Genomic DNA, 26821 nt, shown 5'->3' with positions numbered 1-26821 from the left:
AGGTAAGTATGCATTCATTATGGAAAACCTTGGGAGAGGCCTTTGTCCAGCAGTGGACGTCATTTGGCTGAAACGAACGAACGCATTCTGAGCAGTAGTCATAGTAGGTTAGGTTCCAATACTTTCCTAAGAATTATTGATTACCTACATGGCCAACATACCTTTCAGCATCTTTGGGAAGCGAAAAAAAAAGATAAATCCGCTAGATTTCTTTTCGAATTTAAACACTCGAACGCCGCACAATATTTCTTTCTCTTTATGTCCATTTTTAAATAATACTTCGATCATAGAATTAGGTACATACTACAACGCACGTCAGCGTCCTGACGGGCGCGCGCGTGACACTCGACTGATATAATACCCGCCGGCGGGGCGCTTCGCTGTAGGTAATTATCGGATGTACCGCGCGGAGTGAGCCAGGCCTGGTAGTAGTCACAATGTCGTTAACGTTTAGAAGTCGTCCTATTGTCTTTAATCCGTATTCACGTGTCATTTCGATATAACGATTACTAGATAGGATCGCAACTCAGCGGCATCTGATTAAACCAATCTTCAAAATAATAGGTAGGTGAATAGTGCGGAGGCAACGATCGAATGCGCATAAAAACAAAATCGAAAGAAAATCGGGCGACTAATACGTGAATACGAAAAGTGACCAGCGATCAAATCACTTGCATGTTGTTGAAGTGTTGTTACGTGAATTAGGCCACAGGCCTGTTCATCTCCGCGAGTATGCATCGAAAACAAAACGCGCACGGCGTACTCTCCTGGGATGTTTAATCCACAAGACATTCACGTTGGTTCCTTCGTTCGTTCTATCAAATCAAATGACCCTTGTGAATACGGATTTAGAACTGTTTTTCAATGGGACGACTTATGAACGTCAGCGAGATCTTGACTGTCAAAATACGTGAATTAGGCCACAGGCCTATTGCACAGTCAAAAAGGTTCAGTAAAGTTTGGCAATTCTACGGGCTCAGTTATTTTGGTTTGGTTGCCTGTGGTTGGAAATGATGTAAAATGTATGTCAATCGTCGAATCCCTTTTCTGCTGGGCAGCATTCGGGTCGGTAGGGCACAGCACACTCAATAAATTTAATAGTGCACACAGTAGTGATCTCTCTGTTCATTTATCTAGAAATTCGGTCTTGTGCTCTAGGACTCGAGATGTGAGATTGTTATTGTTAGATATAAATTATTTCACGGTTGATTTGTTCACTTATGGATATCACAAAAACCGCGCCTTACTTCACTATTCAGAACAACAGGTCCAATACAATAATATCATTTATTTCGTTACAGAATTCTGCTGGACCCAACGAACAATTCGACGACAAAGCGTTAATAGGTTTCGCGCAAATTTCCATCGTTGATTAAGGAGGTCTAACTACGGGAAAACTTGATCAAAATTGCGTCTGACTCGATCGGCTTGTAGTTTCTCCACCTGAGTCTGTTCCTAGGTCGAAGCGCTTTAGAGGAACAGAACTCAAGAACCGACTCAAGCGGTAGAAGCATAGTTATCTTACCCCTAGTCTAGTTATTCTATGTACTTCTATTTATTTATGGTGCTAGCGGTTGAAAAGGCACGGCCTTTGACCTCCGTATAGAATACGAGGCGATAGAAAAAATATAAAAAAATGGTTTTCCCTGTAGTCTATAGTCTGGTCCGTGAGCACGTAGAATTTTGTCCAATGACCCCAAGCTACCCATCCTTATCGCTCGCGCGTAATTATGTTGCTATCGCGCTCCCACACTCACTGCGGGTGCCAGTCGCACAGCCGCGACAGCAATATAATTACGCGCGAGCGATAAGGATGGGTAGCTAGGGGTCATTGGACAAAATTCTACGTGTTCACGGACCGGGGTTTAGTGGTATGTATTTCATCACAGGCCATCAACTTGTACCGAGCCAAAGATGTTTTTAATTCATTTAATGTAAGCGGCGTTGACGTGTCTTTTTGTTCTATGAGAATACATCTGGTTTATAAAAAGTTATTTAGTGAGAGGAAAATTTCTAAAATATTACCGAAGATGTATTGCAATCACGAACAATGATGTTACTGTCTGTAGTACCTATTAAGCTGTTTCGATTGAATCATTTTATTTTGTTCATTGCAATTTATTAAATTATAAGAAAAAATATTATTGTTCGATTACATTCGTACAGGTATTAGAATTTTATTAGAGTATCAAATTTACCAATGATTGAATGATTAATATATACTTATTAAATATTATTTATCTCTTTAAATTTATATAACATACTGGAGTTTCAGGTTTTAGTTATTTATGATGACTAAAAAAAGGGCTGATATTGACGAATTTCATTATGATCTGATTTTACATTTTAGTTAACCTCCGTGTATATATGCATGAATTTATAACCATTCTTATGAACATCATGGTATTATGTACATTATACACTATTCCTAGCTTTTATTTATATTTTAATAGTCCGTGTAGTGTTTTTATTTTTGTGTAGGTACGTGATTCACACGGTCGTCCGGTCGTCTTAAGACTAAAATGTTTGATGACACCAGTTTTTTTTTAAATTAGTATTATCTACGGGTCATTATTATACAGACTGAACAAAATAATTTTAAAGCCCCATCTTGCGTCTAAGTGCTGCATATGAAAATGATAAATCAATATGCAATCTTAAGATTTCTGGTGGCTAAAAAACTGGTGTCATGTTAATAAAGATACGCTAGTTGTATAACCGGTCTTTCTGAACACCGAAATAAACAAGCGATTTTCGTATTTCCTCGATTTCTAATGGTGCTGCGCAATTTGAGCTTGGCGAGCCGTCAAGTAGAATATTTCCTCGTCAATATCACCTATTCGTACCAACGTCAAGTACAAATTGATGTAACTCGAACAAATATAACTTAGGTATTATATTTCTATTGTGTTTTCATGGATTCAGAGAAAACAAGTGTGTAAGCAGGTTTCAAGAAACTATCAGGTCCAAATTAAAATGACAACCCGCTTGATCCATATGATTTCACTACAACATAGAAAAAACAAACAAGAAGGCCAACTCGAGCCCCGAGCGAGCTATAATAGCCTAAACACGTCATGGTGTCGCTCTCGCTATAGTTTATTCAATCGTCAAAACTGCATTACTCAATTTAAATACCAAATATTTTTTCCTGTAGAGAGCGTTTATCCATATTATAAAGTTTTTTAAATTATTTTTTGTTCATAGGCAAGGACCTGACTATATTGTTTACATTACCAACGTGTATCTTTCAGAGATAAGAAAAATTGCTTTAGAAAAGGGGCGAAAAAGTTAACAAAACGTGGCTTTAACGAATCATGTATTTATTTAATAAAATAAAATGATTATGAAATTGAATATTTTTTACAATAACTTCAAAATAATACGCATTAAAAGTTTAGAGAAGGCATTTTTTTTTTTGTAGCAAAGGTGATTTTTAATTGTATTTCAGATTACCGGAGTAGGGTTTTTGATGCATTTTGAGAAAGTACTGGTAGCTCCTCGCTAACTTATACGAGCAAACTTGAAAACTCCATACGTAAAATTTATCTCAACAGGTTTAAATTGAGTATTTATGAAACATGTACAGTTTGTATTTTTTTTTCTGTATTTTTTATTTATCATTAAATTTACTAGCAAAATTTTACTTACGTAGGTACTATTGTATTCTTTTAAATTACTTTACAACATACTTACAGAATTCTACAGAAGGTAGAATGGCACTTCCCCTCTTTTCAGGTACTGTACTGATATAGCCATAGGTTGATTGATTTACCCATCGTTATAAACATAATTACGCGCGGGCCGCGGTATAACGTACGGGGTAACCACGACTAACACCCCATTAACCACGATACATTTTGTCAGTGTGTGCGTCAGACGACGCATATACGTGTATAAATAAAACCGCGCTCGGTGCATTACTATAAAGATACCCTACTCATTTATATTTACTCTGACTATATTTTAGAACACAAAATTACACCAGATTTGTATACCAAAGTCCAATAAGAGTTAAACAAGATCGGCCATGCATTCTGTCCAACGGAATCCCCGTTAGATCGCGTTTTTGTTTGATAAAAAGTATGCCCTTCTAAGATATAAAAAACCTTTCAATCATTCTACATTTTGTAGAACAACTTCTTACAAAATCAATTTTGACGTTGGTACCTTTTCATGTAAAAATATTGCTATACAATGATAAAATCCTTGCCTATAGTCCGTTATAAAACTCGGGGATACGAAAATCAATTATTGATTTCGACTGATGCTATAAGCAGTGCGAACCCCTTTGCTTTTATGTAAGAATTCCGTTTTATATGTGTTTTAATATTATACATTATGTATACGGTATATTCGTGTTACCATTCTAGGAAGGAACATATAATACACTTTATAAAAATAAATATATTCTGATTAATGTTTCCGTAAACCCTATAAGTTATTGTATTTTTGGGTATTTATGCGGCCGTAAGTGATTTCAAAGATTCACTGAGCCTGCGCTAAGTGCAGTGCTTAGTATGGTTGTATTATACGTTCCTGAGACATCGCTTTTTGTAACCTAGACATTGTATTAAATAAAACTAATATAATTGTCATTATTACTTTTATAATTTGACATTGATTGTGTGCGTGTGTAGATTTACTACATTAGTATGTTTGCAAATGATGCATCTAGAGTTAGTTTTAGTGTTCTCTTTTCGGGGTGTAAGACAGATTATAAATGTAACTATGGTTTCTTTAATATTATGTGCTTAAGTGCGAGCTTTGTAGGTGTGTTTAAAGGCTGGCCTAATATAACCTACTAGGTAACTAGATTAATGTCCATTGTTCAATTCGAGAATTTACATTTTATATCTAAAAGCTCTTATAGCTGTGCCATTGACGTAATAAACCATAATATACTGTACGATATAAACTAGCTTTTATGGATCAGACTGTTCAAATGTGTCTCTACTAACTTGTAATGTGCGTCTTCCCACTAGCTGATTCTAGTAGGACGATTGTAACAATATGCCTTCATCTTTATTGGAGAAATGAAATAAATAGTGCATATAAAATTTTATTCACAAATTTTGCTTTCAATTGAATCAATGAAGATCTATTAATAATTCAATAGCAAAGCTGGGCAGTTGGCATTCGTCGTGCCATGGCGGCTAGTAGAAATACTCGCAATTGTAACTCCACAAGTGCTCCATACAGTTAAATAATTCATGTTTCAAATTGTAACACTATTGCTAATGAAATGAGACGAGTTTTGACGATGTTTTCATTAATCGTCCAGAATTGTTGTCTATCCTCCTGACCCTATATCAAACATCACCGAAGGTGATCAGAATTGTGCAGTAATGTGCAATTATAAAAAGTGACCGCTACAATAATCATAAAATATCATTCAACGCGAAAGTAAATAATTAACCTATACGTTTTATCAATGATGTCGCCCAACGAAAAACGTCCACTGCGCCTGGTATCAATGATGCTGGGTAGGCCCCTGGGGCAATTCACATGCTAGCTTATTTAAATACTGTAGATATATTTTTCGAAGACTATATTATAGTTCAATGGTCAGGTTTCCTGACTTGTAGTTAAAAAAATGCCTAGACAATCGTCAACTCGTCTTTGTTTCATGTAGCTCTGAGAAACTTATTAAAAACAGATTTATCTAATTACTGATGTGTGGCAAAATGATGCACTTTGGAGTTACAGACAGAGACACTTTACTCATATTTAATAAGTGACAATACAAATTTAAGAAACTCCAAATGCGGACTGTTTTTATCCTAAACAAGATAGTTCGTCTTTACCGACATACATATCTGTAATGTAGTGTTGTGTTTCACCATATCAAATACACTTCTTTCCACTGAGTTTGGTGTTGGTAGCTCCTGTAAGGTTTTGGTTATCTTTAATACGTCGGCTCGTATTACGAAACGAAGCTTGAAACTTATTTAAGCCGATGATGATGAAAAGTGCTTCACGAGCTCTATCCAACGGTATCAATATTAAGTTACAGAATAAACTGGATCTATTAGTATAAGATCCCGCTATACAACGACCTTCAACGAGATGCTTATTTGATGAAACATATTTTATATTCAATTTAACATGTCAATAATTATATTGCTTAAGGGTTGCCTAATAAATTTCAGTCCAGGATATGATTAATTAATAATTAAAAAAAGTTTTATTTTTAAATATTTCATCGGTTTGATTATTTAAACAAACTCCATACCAATCGAAAGTATGAAGCCCATAGAATATGCAAACGTTAGGTTGCCTATTCTTTTCCAGTCATAACTCTCGGGTTGCCAGGTATAAACAGGTAAATTGATAGAGCATTTTGCATCGGTCTGATAATTTAATCAAATATAAATGAAAATAAAGATTATTTCATTATGAACACGGTGGTATAGGGTTGCCTGCGAAAAATCAGTCCTGAATGACGGTTGTCGAATTTTGTAAAGTGAAATTAAAACTGAAAGGTGACATTTTTCGAGTAGTTGGCAACATTTGGGAAAGACGAGTTGTATGAGGCGTTTGTGTGTCTTGTCAAGAGGTGTCGCTTGGGTGAAGAAATTTCTCCACCGTGTTCATAATGAAATAATCTTTATTTTCATTTATATTTGATTAAATTATCAGACCGATGCAAAATGCTCTATCAATTTACCTGTTTATACCTGGCAACCCGAGAGTTATGACTGGAAAAGAATAGGCAACCTAACGTTTGCATATTCTATGGGCTTCATACTTTCGATTGTTATGGAGTTTGTTTAATAATCAAACCGATGAAATATTTAAAAATAAAACTTTTTTTAATGATTAATTAATCATATCCTGGACTGAAATTTATTAGGCAACCCTTAAGCAATATAATTATTGACATGTTAAATTGAATATAAAATATGTTTCATCAAATAAGCATCTCGGTGAAGGTCCTTGTATAGCGGGATCTTAGACTATATCCAAAAATCCAATGTTTCCATCCCCCATACATTTCATGGCACTCATCTCTTGATACTTGATACAACACTTTATAGCAAGTAAAGCCTAAAACTAATTTTTTCCTTGAATAATCCCAACTAATATTATAAATGCGAAAGTAACTCTGTCTGTCTGTCTGTCTGTCTGTCTGTCTGTCTGTCTGTCTGTCTGTCTGTTACGCTTTCCCGCTTAAACCTCGCAACCGATTTTGATGAAATTTGGCATAGAGATAGTTTGAGTCCCGGGAAAGAACATAGGATAGTTTTTATCCCGGTTTTTGAAACAGGGACGCGCGCGATAAAGTTTTTCTGTGACAGACAAAATTCCACGCGGGCGAAGCCGCGGGCGGAAAGCTAGTTTTAAATAAAAATGCAATTTACGAGTTTTTTTTAGGTTCATTATTTAATTTTAAAAAATTACACTTAATAAATTGTGTGGTTGGAATACATTTAGTATGGAAGCTAGAAACATTGAATTTTCAGATACTTCCAGTTTATTCTGTAACCTGTTATTGGTACCGTTTGAAAGAGTTCGTAAAGCACTTTCAGGGTCAGTAACCAGTTTTTCGATATCTTGTATGGTTTAGAAATTATCGAGTGAGATCACTTATCGTTTCCACCCTGTATATCCCTGGGCGTCGTTTCAAAATACAGGTCTTGATACTTCAAATTAAGATTTAGCACTTAAAATATGATTTGAAACCTTATTTTGAAATAATCTTACTTGATAGTTGCGATTGATTGTGGTTAAGGATGCCAAGAATATTGTTTCCACGCGCAAATGGCAAAATGTGTTTTATACATATTTTCCTAAGCATAAATTTTCCATGTGGTGCCTAAATTGTAAAGACTATTAATTCCTGGAGACTGACTGAGGTAGATAGAACCGACTTTGGTGTGTAGACTTGTTAGAAAAAAATAATATCCATTTGTAGTTAATTGTTATCTAGCAAATGAAAATTTCTATAAATGCCATTAGTCATGTTTGGATATAAAGTATCGGTGTTTGGATGATATAATTTCGTTAAAGTCGTATTTTGTACACTAAATTAATTCATAAGTCATGTTAGCAATCCACATGTAATAGTAATTTTAATCCATGAAGTCATGTGTTATCGTGTGTTATTTTTGCTTGCATTAAAAAGTGTACGTCAAATCAATTGTGCTGTGTGTATTTTTTTTAACTTAATCATAGTGGACATGTATTTCAATTATTTAGTATTAAAGTAAAATTATCTGTAGGTACCTTGCTGGGCGAGTTTTTGATATACACACATGTGGGTCGAAATTACGACGAACACAAAATCTTCCTTTGGTAAACAGATTAGAATATGACCTGACGCCAATTCAGTGAAAGACTATTTAGTCTTCCTTGCTAATGTTTGCAGACTTGTATAACCGAATTGTAACTATTGTCATCATAATTATGATTCATTTTTAGTTTGATATTTTATGTATAGTGTATAAATAGGTCGATAAATTATGTAAAATGTTGGCTTTTAACGAGTTTATAAAAAATGTAGGTCGTTGATATACCTACTTATGTCCGGGCCCATTTGTTTGTCTCGACAGCAAATGAGTACTTTGGCCTTCGACGATAGCATTCCTATCAGCAGTTTCCAAAAAGTAAATCAGCCATTATACTTAATTTTGTGGTTTTCGTCATAAAGAGAACCTATATATTTTAAGTTAGCATATTGTACAATATTATAATTCTGTGATTATCCACTATCACAAACGATAGTGTGCCAGCGAGAAGAGAATAGTCCCAGAAGGCCAAATAAAATCATTCCTAGATTAGGTATAACTAAATTATTAATGTCTGTAGTTACAAATAAGCCATCGCGAATAATGTGACGAAATTCAATACGTAGGTTTTACGTATGGTGCTTGCTGCTAGCTAAGTTTTTACATGCGAATTAATTTATTTGACGTAGGTATTTACCGTTTTTACCAAAAGTGGCAGAAATAGAGTAACTTGCAATTAGATGTACGTGCGTTCGTTTGGACCAAAATTTAATGTGATGATATTAATATTGGCCATTGACTAACTATAAAAACTTTTGGCAAACAAAACACGAATCTAATACGAACCTGTAAATTCGTAAGTTTCTCTGAGAAATAATATAAAAAAGGAAATTTCGTTCATCATTCGAGCTAGCTTATTTGGAAGACACAATTATTAATGGGTAATCATTCTTCCTAAGTTTCATATACCAATCAAATTTTTCCCTTGATTTGTTTAAGTAATTTATTAAAGTATTTTAATGTATCCTAGTATTCATCTAAGTTTGCATTTTGTAAAGTTTGACCAGGAACAGATATTCATGTTGTTCAGGCAGCTATGCCTTCATAGGTTCTGGATTACCAAAAAGCTACTGTACTATTGTTATTAAAAGTAAAACTCATAATAGAACAATCGGCCCGAGCAAATGTCGTATTCCTCCAAAGTCTTTGGTTTCCAACTTAATACTTGTTGCAGATTGATGTGCTAGTGACTTGAATTGATATAAAACTTCATTCACAATTATTTTTCTTCATGTTCCTGGTCTATACTTTTACTGTTAAGTGTTAGTATTGTCGTTTCATTAGTAAAAAGATTCCATATATTTGTGCCAGCTTTTACGAAATGACTTATACGATATTTTCAACTGATTTAGCTATAGTACTACTTATAAAACAGCACCATGTACTTAAATCTTTCTAATTGCACACGATATCAGCATAATATCAAATAAATACCGATGTTGCTATAAAAGAAATATTTTAACATTAGGTAAATTATGTATCTATAAATCAATTTCGTCCTTATTGATTTTATTAAAAAATAGGCATGAACCGATTGTAATAGTAACGATTACCGTAACCAAAACTGTATTGAAATTCTTTATAAAACCCTTTTCATTACTGTCACGTCACTGTCGTAAAATAAATAAATATTATAATTTTAGTATGCAATCAAAGTTTTTCATTTCGACAACGTCTCCTATTTTCAAAAATAAGTAAGTACATAATTTTATTACATAAATAGGTTACTTTGTTTTAGGCATAATAAGGCCTTATCCAATAAGGTGAGGTCAAACAGGTGTATGTCACCATTTCCTTAGCAGAGAAATGCTGTGCGGAATCTCCCATTGTTTTCATTGCTGGCAGCCGCCGCTAAAAACACTTCATCCCTTCTTATGGACGGCGCGGCGCGTGCAATAGCTGATGAACGAGAAGTCGTGTTTTCATTTTATTATATTGATTTAAATATCCTTCCAATTTTATTCATCAGTAATTATATTATCAGGCCATCATAAAAAAGTGAAAACACAATCACAAATAACACATGCGTTTTTTTGCCGATATAGAAATAATGGTTTTTAATTTAAAAAAAAGACGCTAGGCCCACTTTTTCTATTTTGTATTTCTATGGAAATACACCCCGTTAAAAAAGTGTAATTTCAGTAACGCAGTGTTTAGTATTTTTTCAGAAGTAATCTAAACCAAAAGTATTACTCGTAGTACTTGTACCATTCCCCAATTTACCTACTTGCGAAATATTTTATAAATATAGAATAAATATCGCGTCGCAATTTACGCTCGCTTTGGCTCAGCCCACGATTGCGAAAAATATTTTCGCGCGCCAATTCGCGCACGTAGGTACGTCAAAAAAATGCGATCATAGACAATAATATAACATCGTCGAATACAAGCGAGAGAAGTCCAATGCGACTACCATGCGACTGAACTTTCCTATTATCGCCGATCGTGTAGATTGTGGTCATGGCCACCAAATACACAATCAGGCTTTTGGGTATTCTAATTTGTAAAATTCATATCACAAATGCGACAGTAATGCCCGTTTTCACCATCAAACCCTAATTTTTAAGTGATCCCTATGGTAACAAATAACATGAATTTTGTTTTCAAAGGGGTCACTTAAAAATTAGGAATTGATGGTGAAAACGGGCATAGGTGTTTCAAATGTAATAAAACATGCCGGACCATTATGTTCTATCGTTTCGTTGCAAAAATCAATAATGCTGAGACGTAATACAGTGTGTCCGGTCACCAGTGTCCGACCCGTTATGTTAAATATGATCAATTTTATCGACAAATCCACTGGACAAAACATTTTATCCCTACTATTAAAAAATTACAGCTATAGTCTGGTCTGTGAGAACGTAGAATTTTGTCCAATGACCCCAAGCTACCTATCCTTATCGCTCGCGCGTAATTATATTGCAGTCGCGACTGTGACGGGCGCCCGCAGTGAGTGTGCGAGCGAAATAATCGCCGGTTATTATATGAATAATTACCTCATGTTTGGTAAATGTCATTATTATGAGATCATTTATGTGTGCATAAAACTAAATAAGCGGCTTAAGGGTGGCCCAAGGGCCACCCCCGCCACACCTTAACCTATTTTTCACTTTAAATCAAAACAATGTGTTATAGACATTATGGCAAAGTAATGTGGATCTATGTCTGAAATAAACGTTTTATTATTATTATTAATGTTACGCAAGAAACAGTCCAAACTGATTTTTCCAAATTACATTAATATTTGATATCAAAACGTTCAAAATGTGAGGCTGTCCATGAGCCCTGTACACGAGCCGGTGTTATCTTTTATGATATGTGTTAGTATTAAGGTTACATTATGAAATAATCACTGACAAATGTGATTAATTTTTCACTTTTACCTCGCCTGTCGGTAATTATAAATAATAACCGGCGATTCTTTATAATTTTCAATTTATCACATTAACCGTAACAAATACACCCCGACTCAGAAACCATAAAAGTGCAATTTTTAAAAGTATGGATAATATGTTTTATTACAGTGAATTTGTCGATAACATTGACCATATTACTACATCATAACGGGTCGGGCACCGGTCAATGAACAGTTTATCAAAAACTCCCATTAAGAAACACTTAAAACATAAAAATTTGATGCATGTTTTTAAATTTTTCAATGGTAAAAAAAAACTAGACCGTGAACATTTCTTTTTTTCAACTTTTTAGATGCACTAAAGCCACCTATTATCGGGATGAATTCGCGTTTGATAGAGTCATGTTCAATTAATCACAACACCTAGGTTAGTTGACTTAAAGCTAAGATATTAACATCGGTTTTTAGGTAATGACTTAGTGCATCTAAAAAGAGGAAAAAAAGGAATGTTCAAGGTCTAGTTCTTTGTAACATTGAAAAAATAAAAAGAAGTTTAATTTTTTAATTTATTTTTTACGTTTCAAGTGTTTCTAAGACATTAAAATGGGAGCTTTTGGTAAACTTTTTGATGTCAACTTATTGCTTACTTTTAAACTTATAGGTCCTGTACATCGGTAGATTTTGCTAAATAAATGAATCCACCCGGACTCAGAAACTAAAAAAAATTAAATAGCTGTGTAATTTTTTAATAGTAGGGATAAAATGTTTTATTCCAGTGGATTTGTCGATAAAATTGATCATATTACTGCGCCCTAACGGGTCGGACGCTGGTGACCAGACAGACTGTATCGTTCGTTTCAGCCAAATGACGTCCACTGCTGGACAAAGGCCTCCTCCCCCAAGGTTTTCCACAATGAACGGTCCTGCGCTGCCCGCATCCAGGCTCTTCCCGCGACCTTTACCAGATCGTCGGTCCATCTAGTAGGAGGCCTGCCCACGCTACGTCTTCCAGCCCGTGATCGCCACTCGAGAACTTTCCTGCCCCAACGGCCATCGTCTCTACGACCTATGTGCCCCGCCCACTGCCACTTGATTTTAGCGATTCTGCGAGCTATGTCGGTCACAGACTGTATACTTAAATAATTTTAGTATATTTTAATTTGAAATGTTTTGATAACAACTAAACTTAATATAGATATAGAACATCTGAAGCATTTAAACAAGTCACCAACAAAACGAAATATATGGAAAACTTTGACGAAGTTTAAATCGCATTAGCTGCCCGGATGTGAATGTGCGCCCTAACGGGTCGGACATTGGTGACCGGACACACTGTATAATAGACAGAAGAACGAAATTGTTCTCGATGTTCACAATTTCTTCGTTGATCATGTCTTGTTTTCAAAAGTTATTGTAAATTCGATTTGAGTAATATAAAATGGAAGGCATAGCTAAATTTAATCAGCCGCATTAATATTATACTAGGTTTTAAAGTACTTAGCTGACTTTCGAAACTTCATACCATATACGTATTTATTTATTAAACAAACCTTTTTCTCGCCGTTTAAACCTTCCCAGGATTCTCCAGCGCGTGTTTTTCCCTACACAAAAACAATGTTTTGTGTAGACAATTTGATTGAATGTTGACATGTTTTTGTTGATTGTGTAGGGCAAAACACGCATAAACATATCAAAAACTAAAATCAGCTAAATTGGCCTCGGCGTTCTAGAGTTTTTTCCCTTTTTCGCAACATCTATGATGCCCTTATTGGTCGTAGCGTACTTACTTAGCGTATCTAATGCATATTTAATACACAAATATATTTTTTCATATCAGACTAGTAACAGTAGTAGAGATTATTGCGTTCAACCAACCAACAAAATCAGTGTGATAAATGCCAAGTGATGAAAAACGTGCTCTTTGGCGTATTTATTACTTTTTATAACTTAAATGTAAGGACTCACTGTAAAACAAACATAACGGATAACAGTGTCCATGAAAGTCAGGTGAGTTAGTGACTAAAATAGTATATTCAAAAATAAATTCTAATCGCAACAGTTGCGATTCCTATTGCTAGAGGTCCAACAAAGTCTAGCCACATGCCGCTAAGTCTCATTCGTTATACGTTCCCCGAGTTTCGAATATCAATAGGGACACGCCTTTATACCTACGCCAGAAAGAGACAAATGCATGCGTTTTGACAACTCATTCGTCATTCATGAACATTCATGTACCATAAAGTGCAAGATGGACTTTGCGATGCTCCATGATATTTTATGCACTATGCCTTAAGATAAAATCAATACTTTGATTTATGCCGACGCTCCGCTTAGCTTTCCACCATTAGTGTTCCTACTGTGCGTAGGTAAAGTTTAATCAATTTGCATTGTGTATAAGAAGAAAAGTGCTGTAGAAGAAGAGGAATAGAAATTTCTGTATTAACTACATCAGAACAGTTCTTAGAGATGGAGATGTGGAACAATCCCAGGTATTTATTACAACTAAAACCCGAAATATGCTATGGCTGCAATCGATTCGGCCATACAAAGAAAAATTGCCCTAACTGCTGGATTTGTAAGGGGGACAAACACACCAGCAGAACTTGTTACCACAGAAAAAATAATTTTTACTACGAAAACGCCGCAGATAATTATTGGTCCGAATATGGATCCGCTAATCATAACAGCGTCCCATTCGTTGTGGATTCTGGATGTACAGAACACATGGTGAATGATATGGGTGTTTTAAAAAATATTACAAATGATAAAACCGACATTTCTGTTGCTAAAAAACATGACAAGATGATGGCGATGGGGCATGGGGAGATAGTGACTCAAAAATGCACTATGGCGAAAACCCTGTATTGCCCGGATTTGGTTCTAAATTTGTTTTCTGTTAACATGATTACCAATAGCGGGGGCATGGTCATTTTCCATCCTGAGGGCGTTGAAATTATGGCCCGCACTGGGCACATAATCTCTGGACAGAAGGAGGAAGGACTATGCAAAATTTATTTGCATTCCCCATATGGGCAGGGACCTGCAAGATTCTAAATGGATTCAATGTGCAGTTGACATAAAAAATAGGGGCAGAAAAATAACTTTAAATGAGAATAAATAGAACCGAATTTCTGAAATTGAACGCCATATTGTTTTCAAACTTACAAAATCAATAACTGAGTAGGTATAAAATTAAACTCATAATTTATCATTCACCATAGAGTTGGTTGCGCAATATCTTAAAATATCTTCTAATGAATCATAAGAAAATTATGCCGCTATTTTAAAAAGTGATCGCTCTGGAAGCCAGCTTTGTTGAGCAGCGCATGTCCTATGTCCATCCATTGATTTTCCTTCCGTCGATACTACTATGAACTACTTATGAGGAAACTGACGACGACTTACTTTCGTTACAAAGAAGTATCAGCAGTTATTGGATGAAGCCTATAATTTCATGATACAGAAAAAGGCGAATTTCGTTTAGTGATCCATTAAAGAAATCACAAATGGTGAAAAATAAGAAAATTTGTGAAGTGTGTGTGATTTTTTCTGAAAATTTCTGTTGTCTACATTCGAACTTTATCTTTGGACCCTAATTTCTTATTGTAATGTGTTAACAGGCCATATCATGTGAGCTTTTTGCCATTTATCCTGCCCAACTGTCTTTGAACAACGCCAAAAATAATTAGAAAAGTAAGATTTCATATTATAATGTAATGATATAACTTATAACCATAAATGTGTGTGTACCTAGTTGTGTGTGTAATTATTGCTAATGTTAAGTTGTAATTTCAATAGATTTACTAAAACAAATATTTTGGAGTAAGTTTGTGTTTGAAAAGGATGGATAAAAATTATGGCCTCAAATGTTATTGCATTTGTTTTTCATTACAAAGTCAGCACTATTTTTCAGTACTTTTATCAAGTATAGAGCTTAATTGAGATAATAATAATATACCTATTGTAATAATGCCTTTACTTATTAAACATGATGAATCAAAAATTATTAGCTAAGTACCTACTCCTTTGTCTCAGATTTTGTTTACAATTTTGTATAGATTTAAGCAATTTTCGATATTAAGGATTGTCATCTCTTTAGATATGTATACGATTAAACCTACATTTATTTAAGTAAAAGCTACTTGTCCCTAAAAGACCCTTACATTGATTTTATTCATTTGTATAAATTTAATCCAGTTCGATATTTAGTTATCATCAGTTCATCTTTTTTATACATTTTATTCTTAAGCTGTAATTTGGTGTTTAACTTAAATTATTTTGTTATATTTTGAGATTCAATCGGTTAAAAAAATTTAGAAAGTAATATGACTATAATAAATGACTATGGTGTGATTATATACTATTATTATAATATTTATATCTAGTGTAACAGTAACTCCCTCTCTAGTAGTACTGTTGGTGTAAACGCAGGTTTTACCTGTCTGATAACTTTAACCGTCTGATAATTCCATGTGGTCGTTAAGATAAGTGTAAGAATTCTTACTCAATTGTACATTGTGAGCATTTGCCAGTAATTGTGAGACAAATATTGACAATGTGTTTTATTCAATTATGTGATATTTAATTACGATAGGTATAAAATTGCGACCAACAAATTTTCATTTTATAACTGAGTTTTAAGAATTTTAGGATAACCACTTTGTATAAAATTGTTGAATATTAGTTAGTTTTGATATAAGTTATGAAATATTTACAAAGTATGACTTTGGCTCAAAAAACTATACTTACGTCTTTTTATAAAAAATTTAAACTGGAACTGATAAGTAAAATTAGTTTAAGACAAGATTTTAATAATATTTATTTTCTATTAGTAGTTTCAAGTTTATGCTTTCAATCTACATATGTGTACTTGTCAAGATCACAATGTACCTAAGTATTTTTTCTCAATAAATGTCTATGTAATCATCAAACTGTTGTTTCTGTAATCTGAAACCCCAATTACCTTGCTACATTTTTCCTTTCCCCATACCTACCTAAGAGAATGTGTTGTGAANGTAATCCGTTGTGAATAGCTATTCAGTATCATAATTACAATTTACACATCCTACTTAAATATTGTTAAGGAAAAAGTAAGGTAAGTAGTTATTTCTTAACACACACCTTGAGGTTTTATGAGTTATAAAGTAGTTATCTTATAGAACCATCAAAATAGGCCAAAATTATTGAAGTTAGCCCTAATTTCCTATTTGTAAAATTCTAGGAACACTCATAAAGTAAAATAATTAAGAATCATCATATGACTGTTAGGGGGTCAAGTAAGTACGTTCGCGATGACAAACAATTCCCGCTAAGGTCAAGAACGAACACGATTAATTTATGAGAAAAATAAAGCGGTTACGTCACTATACACAAATTGTGACATACTTTTCGTCTCGGCCAATTCTGCTGTAGATAAACTGTTTAATTGAGGATCTTGTTTATTTATAGGTACGAGTATATCTGCCACTTGCCACTCTAGATAGTAAACGCGATTAAATTGCCATTTGTTACATAACGTAATAGTAAAAAAATCATAGTGAATTTATTTAATAAAATCGGATGGCCATGTCAGAATCAGGTATCCTGCAATCACTGATTCGTAGACCATTTTGGTTATTGCATTAGGCATTGATACCACTGTTGGGTATTGTAGGTAGGTACTATAATGTAATTATAACCTGTTACGAGACAAATAAATACATTAGTTTCTACTGTTTTTTGGAAATAGTGTGGAAATCCTGTGACAGCAACGTGAGCATGCGCGTTAGAGTTATACCTTACGCGCATGTTCATGATGCTGAGTTACTGAGTTGAATACAGCCCCGGGTAAAGGCTGTATTCATTGTAAACATTTGAAATGCTAAACTAATGTTTTGGCTCATCGAGCGGCAACTCTTCAACATGGCATGATCAATTCCGCAACACAAATGTTGACAGCAGGGATGTTATGGATGGATATCCGTAACCGTAACCGAAACTTTCGGATATCCGAAATAAAAAAAAACATCAGTAACCGTAACCGAAACCGGTATAAGTAATATTATTCCTATATCCGTAACCGTATCCATAACCGAAACTACATATCCATAACATCCCTACTCAACGATATGTTTCTGCAAACCATATAATTTATGATACCTAAATATTTACAATGAATAAGTACGGTCATAACACTAATATATTTCATTAGAATGTGAAATTTAAAATTATGGAAAATTAAGCAAGTTACATTTAATTTATAACTTACTACTCGTACTCCTGTAAACAAAAATACGAGTACAGTCATGTGTTTGTTTTTAAAGTGAATTCTGTTTGCAGATTTAAATATGCGCCGCTGTTTTGCGTTGATTAATTTGTGGATATCAGTTCATGAAGTAATGTTATCAAAGAGGTACGGGTCAAATATTGTTAATCTTCTGGACCACGTGACTACTTAGAGACACTGTTTCGGAATTCCCCTCTTAAAAACAAGATTCAAAAGCGAGACGGTTCATTCAACATGTTCACAAACAGAAAAATACTTTTATTTCTGTATTAGCTGTGTCCTCGACTTCGTATGCGTCAAAACAGTTTTAATATTTTTTTGCACATTTTTCTTTACTGCTCCACCCCTCTTGGCTTTAGGGTAATGTTATAAAGCTTTCTTCAATAAATAGGCTATCCAGCTCAAAAATAATAATTTTTCAAATCGAACTAGTAGTTCCTTAGATTAGTGCGTTCAAACAAACAAACTGTTCAGCTTTTATTATATTACTAGCGGTCCGCCCCGGCTTCGCACGGTTGCAATGGAATTTCCCGACTTTTCTCTTCTACGGGGTGTTAGGTAAATGGGTATATGAGCCGACACTAGCCCATGTTTACATGGTCATTTAAATGGTATGGTGAAGTCAGAAAATTAATATCTTCATTTTAATTATTTTATTTTTCATACAAATCGGTTTTTATATAATTTATTTTGTATATAAATAAAAAAATTAAAATGATGATACCAAATTTCTGACTTCACCATACCATTTATATGCCCATAGTTAGTTAGTTAGTTAACATAGGCTAGTGTCGGCTCATATACCCATTTACCTAACACCCTGTATAAATGCATATTTTATACATACTCTTAGTATAAACCTCTTGGATCACTCTGTCTATATAAAAAACCGCATCCAAGTCCGTAGCGTAAAGATTTACATAGGGACTGACAGACAGGAAAGCGACTTTGTTTTAATAGGTTGTAGTGATGATGATAAGTAGGTATACATATAAGTAATAAGTGCCGTGCTTCCACTTTCGATCTGATCATCACATTCCAACAGATAAGATGCAGGCCAAGAGCTTTCAGTTGTGGGTAAAAAAGTAAAAAAATGCGGAAATGACTTCGGCCGTTTGGTGTATTGGATTGGAGTAACATGGATTTTTTTGAATCTACCTACCTAATTTGACGATATTTTGCAGTTTACTAGGCCACCACTGGCCAATCCTGTTTCCTTTATCACACAGGTAAACAGGTAGGTATATGTGTTATCATTGTCACATGAGTTTTATCCCGGTTTTGCGCCTGACTCACTCCCCTTCACGTGACATCTCGACGCTTCATGAATTGTCGATTTTATGTTCTATGTTTGTGTAACGTTCCAATATTGATGAATATTTTGTGATTTACTGAAAAATAATCCTTATCTTTACGGTCATATGACCACTAGGGGCATACGAGTAGAATCATTTTACGAGTATATGAAGTAATTGCAAAGCTCATGTTTATCGTTGCGTGTATATAAAAGCGCGCCAATTGGTCCGCGTGGTCACATGCTCTAGAGCTACAAAAGTAAAAACAAGTCGATTAGACAAAAATATAAAAAATGCTTTGCAAGTGTGTGCTAACATTAGCTTTCTTAATTGTGTTATTAGATTTCGTTCCGGCACAGGCTAGAGTGGCGGAAGATTATAAATGTAAGTGTGCTTTTAATGTTTTTCTTTTTCAAAATCATAAATACTTACCTACTTGTTTAGGTAAATATTTTAAGTTTATATTGACCAAGCGAATATTCTTATTTCCGCACAAATAATACTTTGGCCCGCTTCTTCAAAATTATTCAAAGAAAATCTACTTTTCTCGTACGTTTAGGACGACAGGAGCTGTGTGTAGACGAATTTTTAATGTCAAATTAAAGTATTACATAATGTAATTTAAAATTTTATTATAAATTATATTAAATATTTTCACTAGATGTATGGTTACAAAAAAAAATCAAAGTGGATGAATTTCCATCGTTACAAGTAAAATGGTAAACAATTAAGGTAAAATTTGTTTTCTTGATTTTTTTTTTGTGAAGTAATTTCACTTTTTTGTCACAACTACACCCGTTTTATCCGCGAATAGTCTGGAGAAAATATTTTTAGCGATAAGACTGCCTTATTTTGGCCGACATATCGTGTGCTTCTTGTGATTGTGACAGTGACCCAATTACGCAAATGACCTAGAGCTGCCCGTTGTTGTAAAGTTCTATGGGGATGGAAACTGATGTGAATGTGGTTATTTGTCCTTGTCTAAGGGCTGATTTTTCAATCGCCAGATATCTTTTAATTGAAGAATAACATTATCATTTAGACATATTTCCTATGTACTGAAGCTGTCAAAGCTATCGATCTTCACAAGAAAAGTTATCCGACGATTGAAAAATCTGTCCTAAAAAGATAATTCTTCTTATACCGAAGTACTCGTAATAAAATGTCATGTGAAAATTAGAAGTAGGTAAGTAATATAAAAATTAGGAAAGGTGTTAAATTCGATGTTTGACTATAAACATATTCGTATCTTAGTTAAAAAAGGTAGCAGGAATATTAGATTTAAGTCCAGGTATTCCTGAAAAAATAGGCATTTAGCGCTGTCCCGGGTGCGCGCGAAAGACTTTGGTACCTGTGTGCTTACTATGAGTTTACGTTAGGTGTGCTCGCTAGCGACTACGTTAAAAAAATGACATTAATTGTATGACATAATGTGCAGCGCCCCTAGCGGCTACTTTCAAGAAACAAAATCTTCATAGAGATTTTTGACGTACTCGCTAGCGAGCACACCTAACGTAAACTCATGGTAGGTACACTGGTCTACACATGGGTCGTGGACATAGGGCGTTAGAGAACTCGCATGACAATTCCCAGCGACACATTATACAAACAAGCAGTTGGATATGTAATTGACTTTTAAGATTTTTTTTATGATCAGGTTCTCGTACTAATTAAAACGAATGATTTCCAAAAACAAATGGTATCGTAGCAGAATCGATTAGAAATGCTTTTTCCTTCACCAAAGAGGAATGAACTAGGAATGTCTAGCGGATTATTCGTGTAACATAAAATAGAAATGCTTTTCTACCGAGAAAGAAAATAACCACATTACATCCTGTGCAGACATACCTAACACTTTGTATGTCCAGTTGCTTCCACCGTGCAAAAGGTGTCTTCGTTTGCACAGACCCTTACAAATACGCGCGCGTATATGACTATAAATAAAATATTGAAATACATAAAACATATCTGATTACTAGTGAGTATCACGTGGGCATAATGACTGCCGTCATGGCGTGCTATCGCGTAGAATGTTATCAGTTATGCTTTAGTTCTTATTCAGATTATTACTTAGTAAAACTTAATAATAATGTTTACTGTATATAAATGAGAAAGTGTTATCTATTATTTTATTGGTGAAAAAATAAGGCGAATGCGTGAAAAAATGTTTCACTTCTAGGTGTGGTATGACCCCAATACCACATGTATATTAATTTAATTTACCTATAGTAATTATATTTTATTAATTATAAAAAAAATCTGATCCAAAAACCGAATTGTAAAATAGTAAACCTACTTTACCCACCTTGATATTGATTAAAGTTCAAGTCAATCTAACAAAAATAACAGATAATAAGTAAAACTAGAAAGTACCTACCTACAAATCAGAGGAAATTTTATAAGTATAATAAAAACTGCAGATAATAAGCAATTACAACCTGGATTAATTAAAATTATGTTGACAAACAATGTATCTACTCACTACAATTTATTGATGTCATTAGAAGGTTAATGATAATAACTGTCTCGATTTTTATTCCTAAAGTAATTAAGATAAAGTAGCCGTAATATACAGTGTGTCCGGGCTTGTAGTGATCAAACTTTAAAGGCGTAATCTATGGACAATTTTATCGATGAAAAGACTTCAAATTTGGAGCTTGACCCGTTTCTCGCAAAATTACGAGGATTTAAGTTTTTAATTTTTAGTTTTCACCTCTTCCTTCAAAAACAAGTGAAAGCGTGGGTAGCTTAACACTAATAAGCAAAAAATTTATATCATGCGATAGCCAATAAAATTATCTATTAGCAGAAGTAAAAAACAGATACAAGTTTAATACATTTTAAGGGAGTAAGAATGGATTTAATTAGAAAAAAACATGACTTTTTTCACTTCTTTTTCAGTTATTTTCCAACACAAGAAAAACCAGGTCGTTAAGGTATGTTTTATTTGCATTTTATTATTAGTATTTGAGCTATTCTACAAAACGAATGTAAATTTATTAGTCTACGTCTATTAGTTTCGACGTAATTGTTGAACAAAGATACCCCTTCCCAGCGGTTTCCATAGCGCACGCGACATGCGAAAATGCACTGCCTGAAAGAATCACACAACCTATTCCGATTACTATGGAAACCGCTGGGAAGGGGTATCTTTGTTCAACAATTACGTCGAAACTAATAGACGTAGACTAATAAATTTACATTCGTTTTGTAGAATAGCTCAAATACTAATAATACAATGCAAATAAAACATACCTTAACGACCTGGTTTTTCTTGTGTTGGAAAATAACTGAAAAAGAAGTGAAAAAAGTCATGTTTTTTTCTAATTAAATCCATTCTTACTCCCTTAAAATGTATTAAACTTGTATCTGTTTTTTACTTCTGCTAATAGATAATTTTATTGGCTATCGCATGATATAAATTTTTTGCTTATTAGTGTTAAGCTACCCACGCTTTCACTTGTTTTTGAAGGAAGAGGTGAAAACTAAAAATTAAAAACTTAAATCCTCGTAATTTTGCGAGAAATGGGTCAAGCCCCAAATTTGAAGTCTTTTCATCGATAAAATTGTCCATAGATTACGCCCTTTAAGTTTGATCACTACAAGCCCGGACACACTGTATATAAATATATCTCTTACCATTCTTAACGAAAAGGTTTGCTCTTGTTTGGGTAACTTTAGTCTGTAGATTTCACACCTAGCGGCGTAAAAAGTTAACTAGGTAACTAGGCACAAGTTATTAAGTTTAGTTATCAATTCTGCGCTAAAAATAAATATGAATAAATACAAAAATCAAGCATTTAGCGTTTTATGATAAAATAATAAAGTTGAGCATTTAATTTTAAACCCCCGACGAAAAAACGATGGGGTGTTATAAGTTTGTGAGATCTAGCTTTCGGGCAGAAAAAAGGAAACAGCCAAAATTGTGTAGTCCACGAGAACAAAGCCGCACACAGAAGCCAGATTATACATGCATATACAGAAGAGTCAGTTTCTACAGTTTTATTAATATCTTATAGATAGAAGATTACGTAGATATCGATTAAAAATATGAGTCGAATAAGTATACAGAATGTAAAAACCCGTCCAACCCAAAAGGAGGATCGATATTAAAAACTGAACAATATCAACTTCCTTAATACTTACTATGTAGTTGGCCTATTGGCTGTTACAATTTGTATGGGAAAATGAATTTGTATTAATTTGGAAAAAATGTGGTTTCATGAAAGACAGAATATTTCGACCTACTGTATTTTTGTACTGAAACATTTTAATAACGTACTTTTATTATTAACACATTTTTATTGGGTCGTCGTGTATGCATGTAACTAACTATGTAATGGAATCTAAGAATCTGAATTACACGCACTTCTAATTCTTGTATCATCATGAAACTTGGCAATTATAAACGTAGATTAAATGACTATACAATATTATGGTACCATCGAGCTGGTCTGATGAGGAAGTCGGGAGGTGTCCATGTCCATTGGAAATTCTAAACGAAACGGCGGAAACTCATCGAGATTGAGTTCGTTGGATTTGTTTTTTCTTTTTGACCTTTTAGTGCAATAATTAAAAGCGTGTTTTTGGTTTTTTAAACTATTGATTTATTTTATTTTGATTTCAGTGATTGCACTCGACGAACCATGCGTCAGGCAAGGCGGCATCTGCATGGAGCGGTCCAAGTGCGAGAGCGTGGTTGGCTTCAATCGGGGGAACCTGTGTCCGGCATTCCCTGCACATTTGGGGCTCGCGTGTTGTTACTATTAATGAAGTGTAAGTACATTACATCTCCTTCTTTTTAAATCTTATAAATAAATAAATAACTTTATTAACACACATTAACGATACAATACAATGGCTAAATTTAAAAGAAAGAAACTAATGCATGTTAATATGCCGCCCGCTCAGTTTTAGTTGGGACACCTTGTAGGATGTCTTGACACTGGTTTTCAGCAGAAAGCCTTAAAGAAGAAGAGGAAAAGGAATCAAATTACTAACTTAAATTAAAACAGCACAGAAGGGATACGCAGCAACTATTAACTTACGATTACCTTATTGTTTTTAAATTATTAAATTATTTTCTCTAAACTCCGAGAGAGTTAACCATTCCCGTTCCCGAGTCTAACTTTGTGTATCAGTTTAAGTAGATTAGGCTCCGCTATGGATTTCGGTACACTATTTTCCTGACATCCCATAAATAGTATCACCATCCGACATAAATTTCTTACAAAAGGGAAACATGTAGGTGTCAGCGTTTACATTTTATTACACCCCATAATTTTCATTTCAGCCAAATGACGTCCACTGCTGGACAAAGGCCTCCCCCAAGGTTTTCCACAATGAACGGTCCTGCGCTGCCCGCATCCAGGCTCTTCCCGCGACCTTTACCAGATCGTCGGTCCACCTAGTGGGCTATGCTCGGAGTTTCCCTGCGTGATCGAATCAGAAATGAGGAGATCCGTAGGAGAACCAAAGTAACCGACATAGCTCGCAGAATTGCTAAAATCAAGTGGCAGTGGGCGGGGCACATAGCTCGTAGAGACGATGGCCGTTGGGGCAGGAAAGTTCTCGAGTGGCGACCACGGGCTGGAAAACGTAGCGTGGGCAGGCCTCCTACCCCATAATTATGAATACAAAATATAATCCTTCAGATTATTTTTGAAACTGTATAATAGATATGTATGTAATTGTATACTTTTGTTTCAGAATTGCCAGAAAAGGAGGAGCCAAATGATTATGTATTTTAATTTAACAGCTAGTTACACGCATTAGTTTTACAAATGTTTAAGATAATGGCTACTGTTATTTAATATTAAGGACTGAACATTGTAGAGTTTCAAAAATGATGTCATTTAAGTTTTTGTTATTCACTGTGTTTACTTAATACATTATGATTGTTAATTAGAGAGAAGAAATTGCATCGGCTTTGACCAAAAATTACCAGTGTACCATTTTTCTCACTAGAGTCAAGTTTTTAAACATAACCAAGATTATACTAAAAACTTTTAAATATTTTCAAATAAAATTTCGATTTGGTAAGTGCAAGCAGTAAAACATAGAATAATAATTTTATCATTTATTAAAGTTTTACCGCACAAGCACTCAATAATTTACAATATTATTAAAAATTGCAACTATACTGTACTTGTACAAAATTTCACTGTAAGTAGAGCCATTAAACTAAAAAAATCCTTCTTGGAACTGGTAACGTTTTCCTGAAATATTGAACCAAATAGGTAGACTAATTACCAATCATTCTGTTTAGTCTGTGTTATTCTAAATTTAAGTTAATTATGCTGGATTTCTATATTCAATCCTAATTCAAATTATACGGATTTGGATTGTCAACTGTCAAATTTTAATATGTATTTGGCCAAAATAACTGCGGTTTTTGATGTTTTTACATTTTTATATTGTTTATAAGACTATTTAAACAATATTAAAGTGTAAATGCATCGAACATTTTGGAAATATAATCTAAAACTGAATTCAATTTGACAGTTGTAATCCGAATTTGGACAAGGATTGAATATGGGAATCGGGCGTTAGATGATACCCATCGTATTTAAAATGTAAAAAGCCGTCTATAATAAATTATGTTGTTTAATGTTTTATAGTACATTTTAATTCTTCATACATTTCAGTAACATTCTTAAGATAAATAAATTGACACATTACAGAACTACACCATAATAATTCGCTTTTCCTATCTCTTGAAAAGGGGAAAACTTTGCATGAGGAATCCATAATTTGTTAAAGTATTATGAATCATTTTGAGACAATATTACAAGTCTTTCGAAACATTTTAGATTTATTTTTTTTGCGATGTTCTTACAATTGGGTTTAGTTTAATTGTAAGTTTATTGATGAAAAATAAGTCTGTTGCAAAAGAAATAAATATAAAAACATGTAAGCAGAAGTATGATGTATGTAGTCATACTTCTGCTTACATATTTTTATACAGGGTGTCCCAAGAAGTAGTGTCAAGCCGAAGCCCAGAGGTTAGAGCCTTGTCACCCCCATGTATGTTCCGCGATTTTTAATATTTCCCGAATTATGATTGTTTTAAATTTCTGCGCTCAGGCACAGTTTTGGTCACTGTGCTGGCGCGAATAGTCAATGCCTGATTTTTTATTATTATTAGACGAATACTAGGCCTAGTTGATTCAGATTCTGAATTTCAGAAGTATTTACATCCATAATACGAATGTAAACTATAATCCTGTATGTTGTAAAATAAAATCATAACTCGAAACATGGACCTATAAAAAAAGTCGGACGGATTCTCATCAACAAAATACTGTGACATTAGGATACACCAGCTTGCCTGTACGTACAGGCCGGCACGCACACATTCACACCCTGATACACCACTTCGAGTGCAAACTTCACACAGTTGACACATTTAAGCAGCGAAAAAACAACACGAATACGACATGTCTTGTGTGATGAAATTGTGTAAAAACCGTTCCAAACAAAAATTAAGGAATCACATTTCACAGGCAAAATAATAATCCAATCACTTATTTCCCGACATTAAAATATTGAAATTAATTGAAATCAAACGTCATTCACTCGAAAAAATAATACGTCAAAGACCAGTGTTCTCAGT

General features: G+C 34.1%; 1 protein-coding gene across 6 annotated transcripts in view; it reads left to right on the top strand.

Moving 5' to 3' along the window:
* The window catches only part of LOC114366248 (serine/threonine-protein kinase OSR1-like), a 49059-nt gene extending 22595 nt beyond the window's left edge, over positions 1-26464 (top strand). For 4 of the 6 annotated variants that reach the window (XM_028323061.1, XM_028323059.1, XM_028323060.1 and 1 more), the window contains one exon: positions 1302-1690. In XM_028323061.1, coding sequence (XP_028178862.1) covers positions 1302-1376 — 75 coding nt within the window. In that variant the 3' untranslated portion in view covers positions 1377-1690. Of the gene's footprint in view, positions 1-1301; positions 1691-19434; positions 19591-23833; positions 23983-24915 lie in introns of those variants that run through there. The other 2 variants (XR_003657013.1, XR_003657012.1) reach the window with 2 other exon arrangements.
* Positions 26465-26821: the final 357 nt, after the last annotated feature.

This window comes from Ostrinia furnacalis, unplaced genomic scaffold (genome assembly GCF_004193835.3).
Source record: "Ostrinia furnacalis isolate ACB-3 unplaced genomic scaffold, ASM419383v2 OfSCF0605, whole genome shotgun sequence".
In the NCBI taxonomy this organism is placed as follows: domain Eukaryota; kingdom Metazoa; phylum Arthropoda; class Insecta; order Lepidoptera; family Crambidae; genus Ostrinia; species Ostrinia furnacalis.
This window is presented reverse-complemented; position numbering and strand designations above follow the sequence as displayed.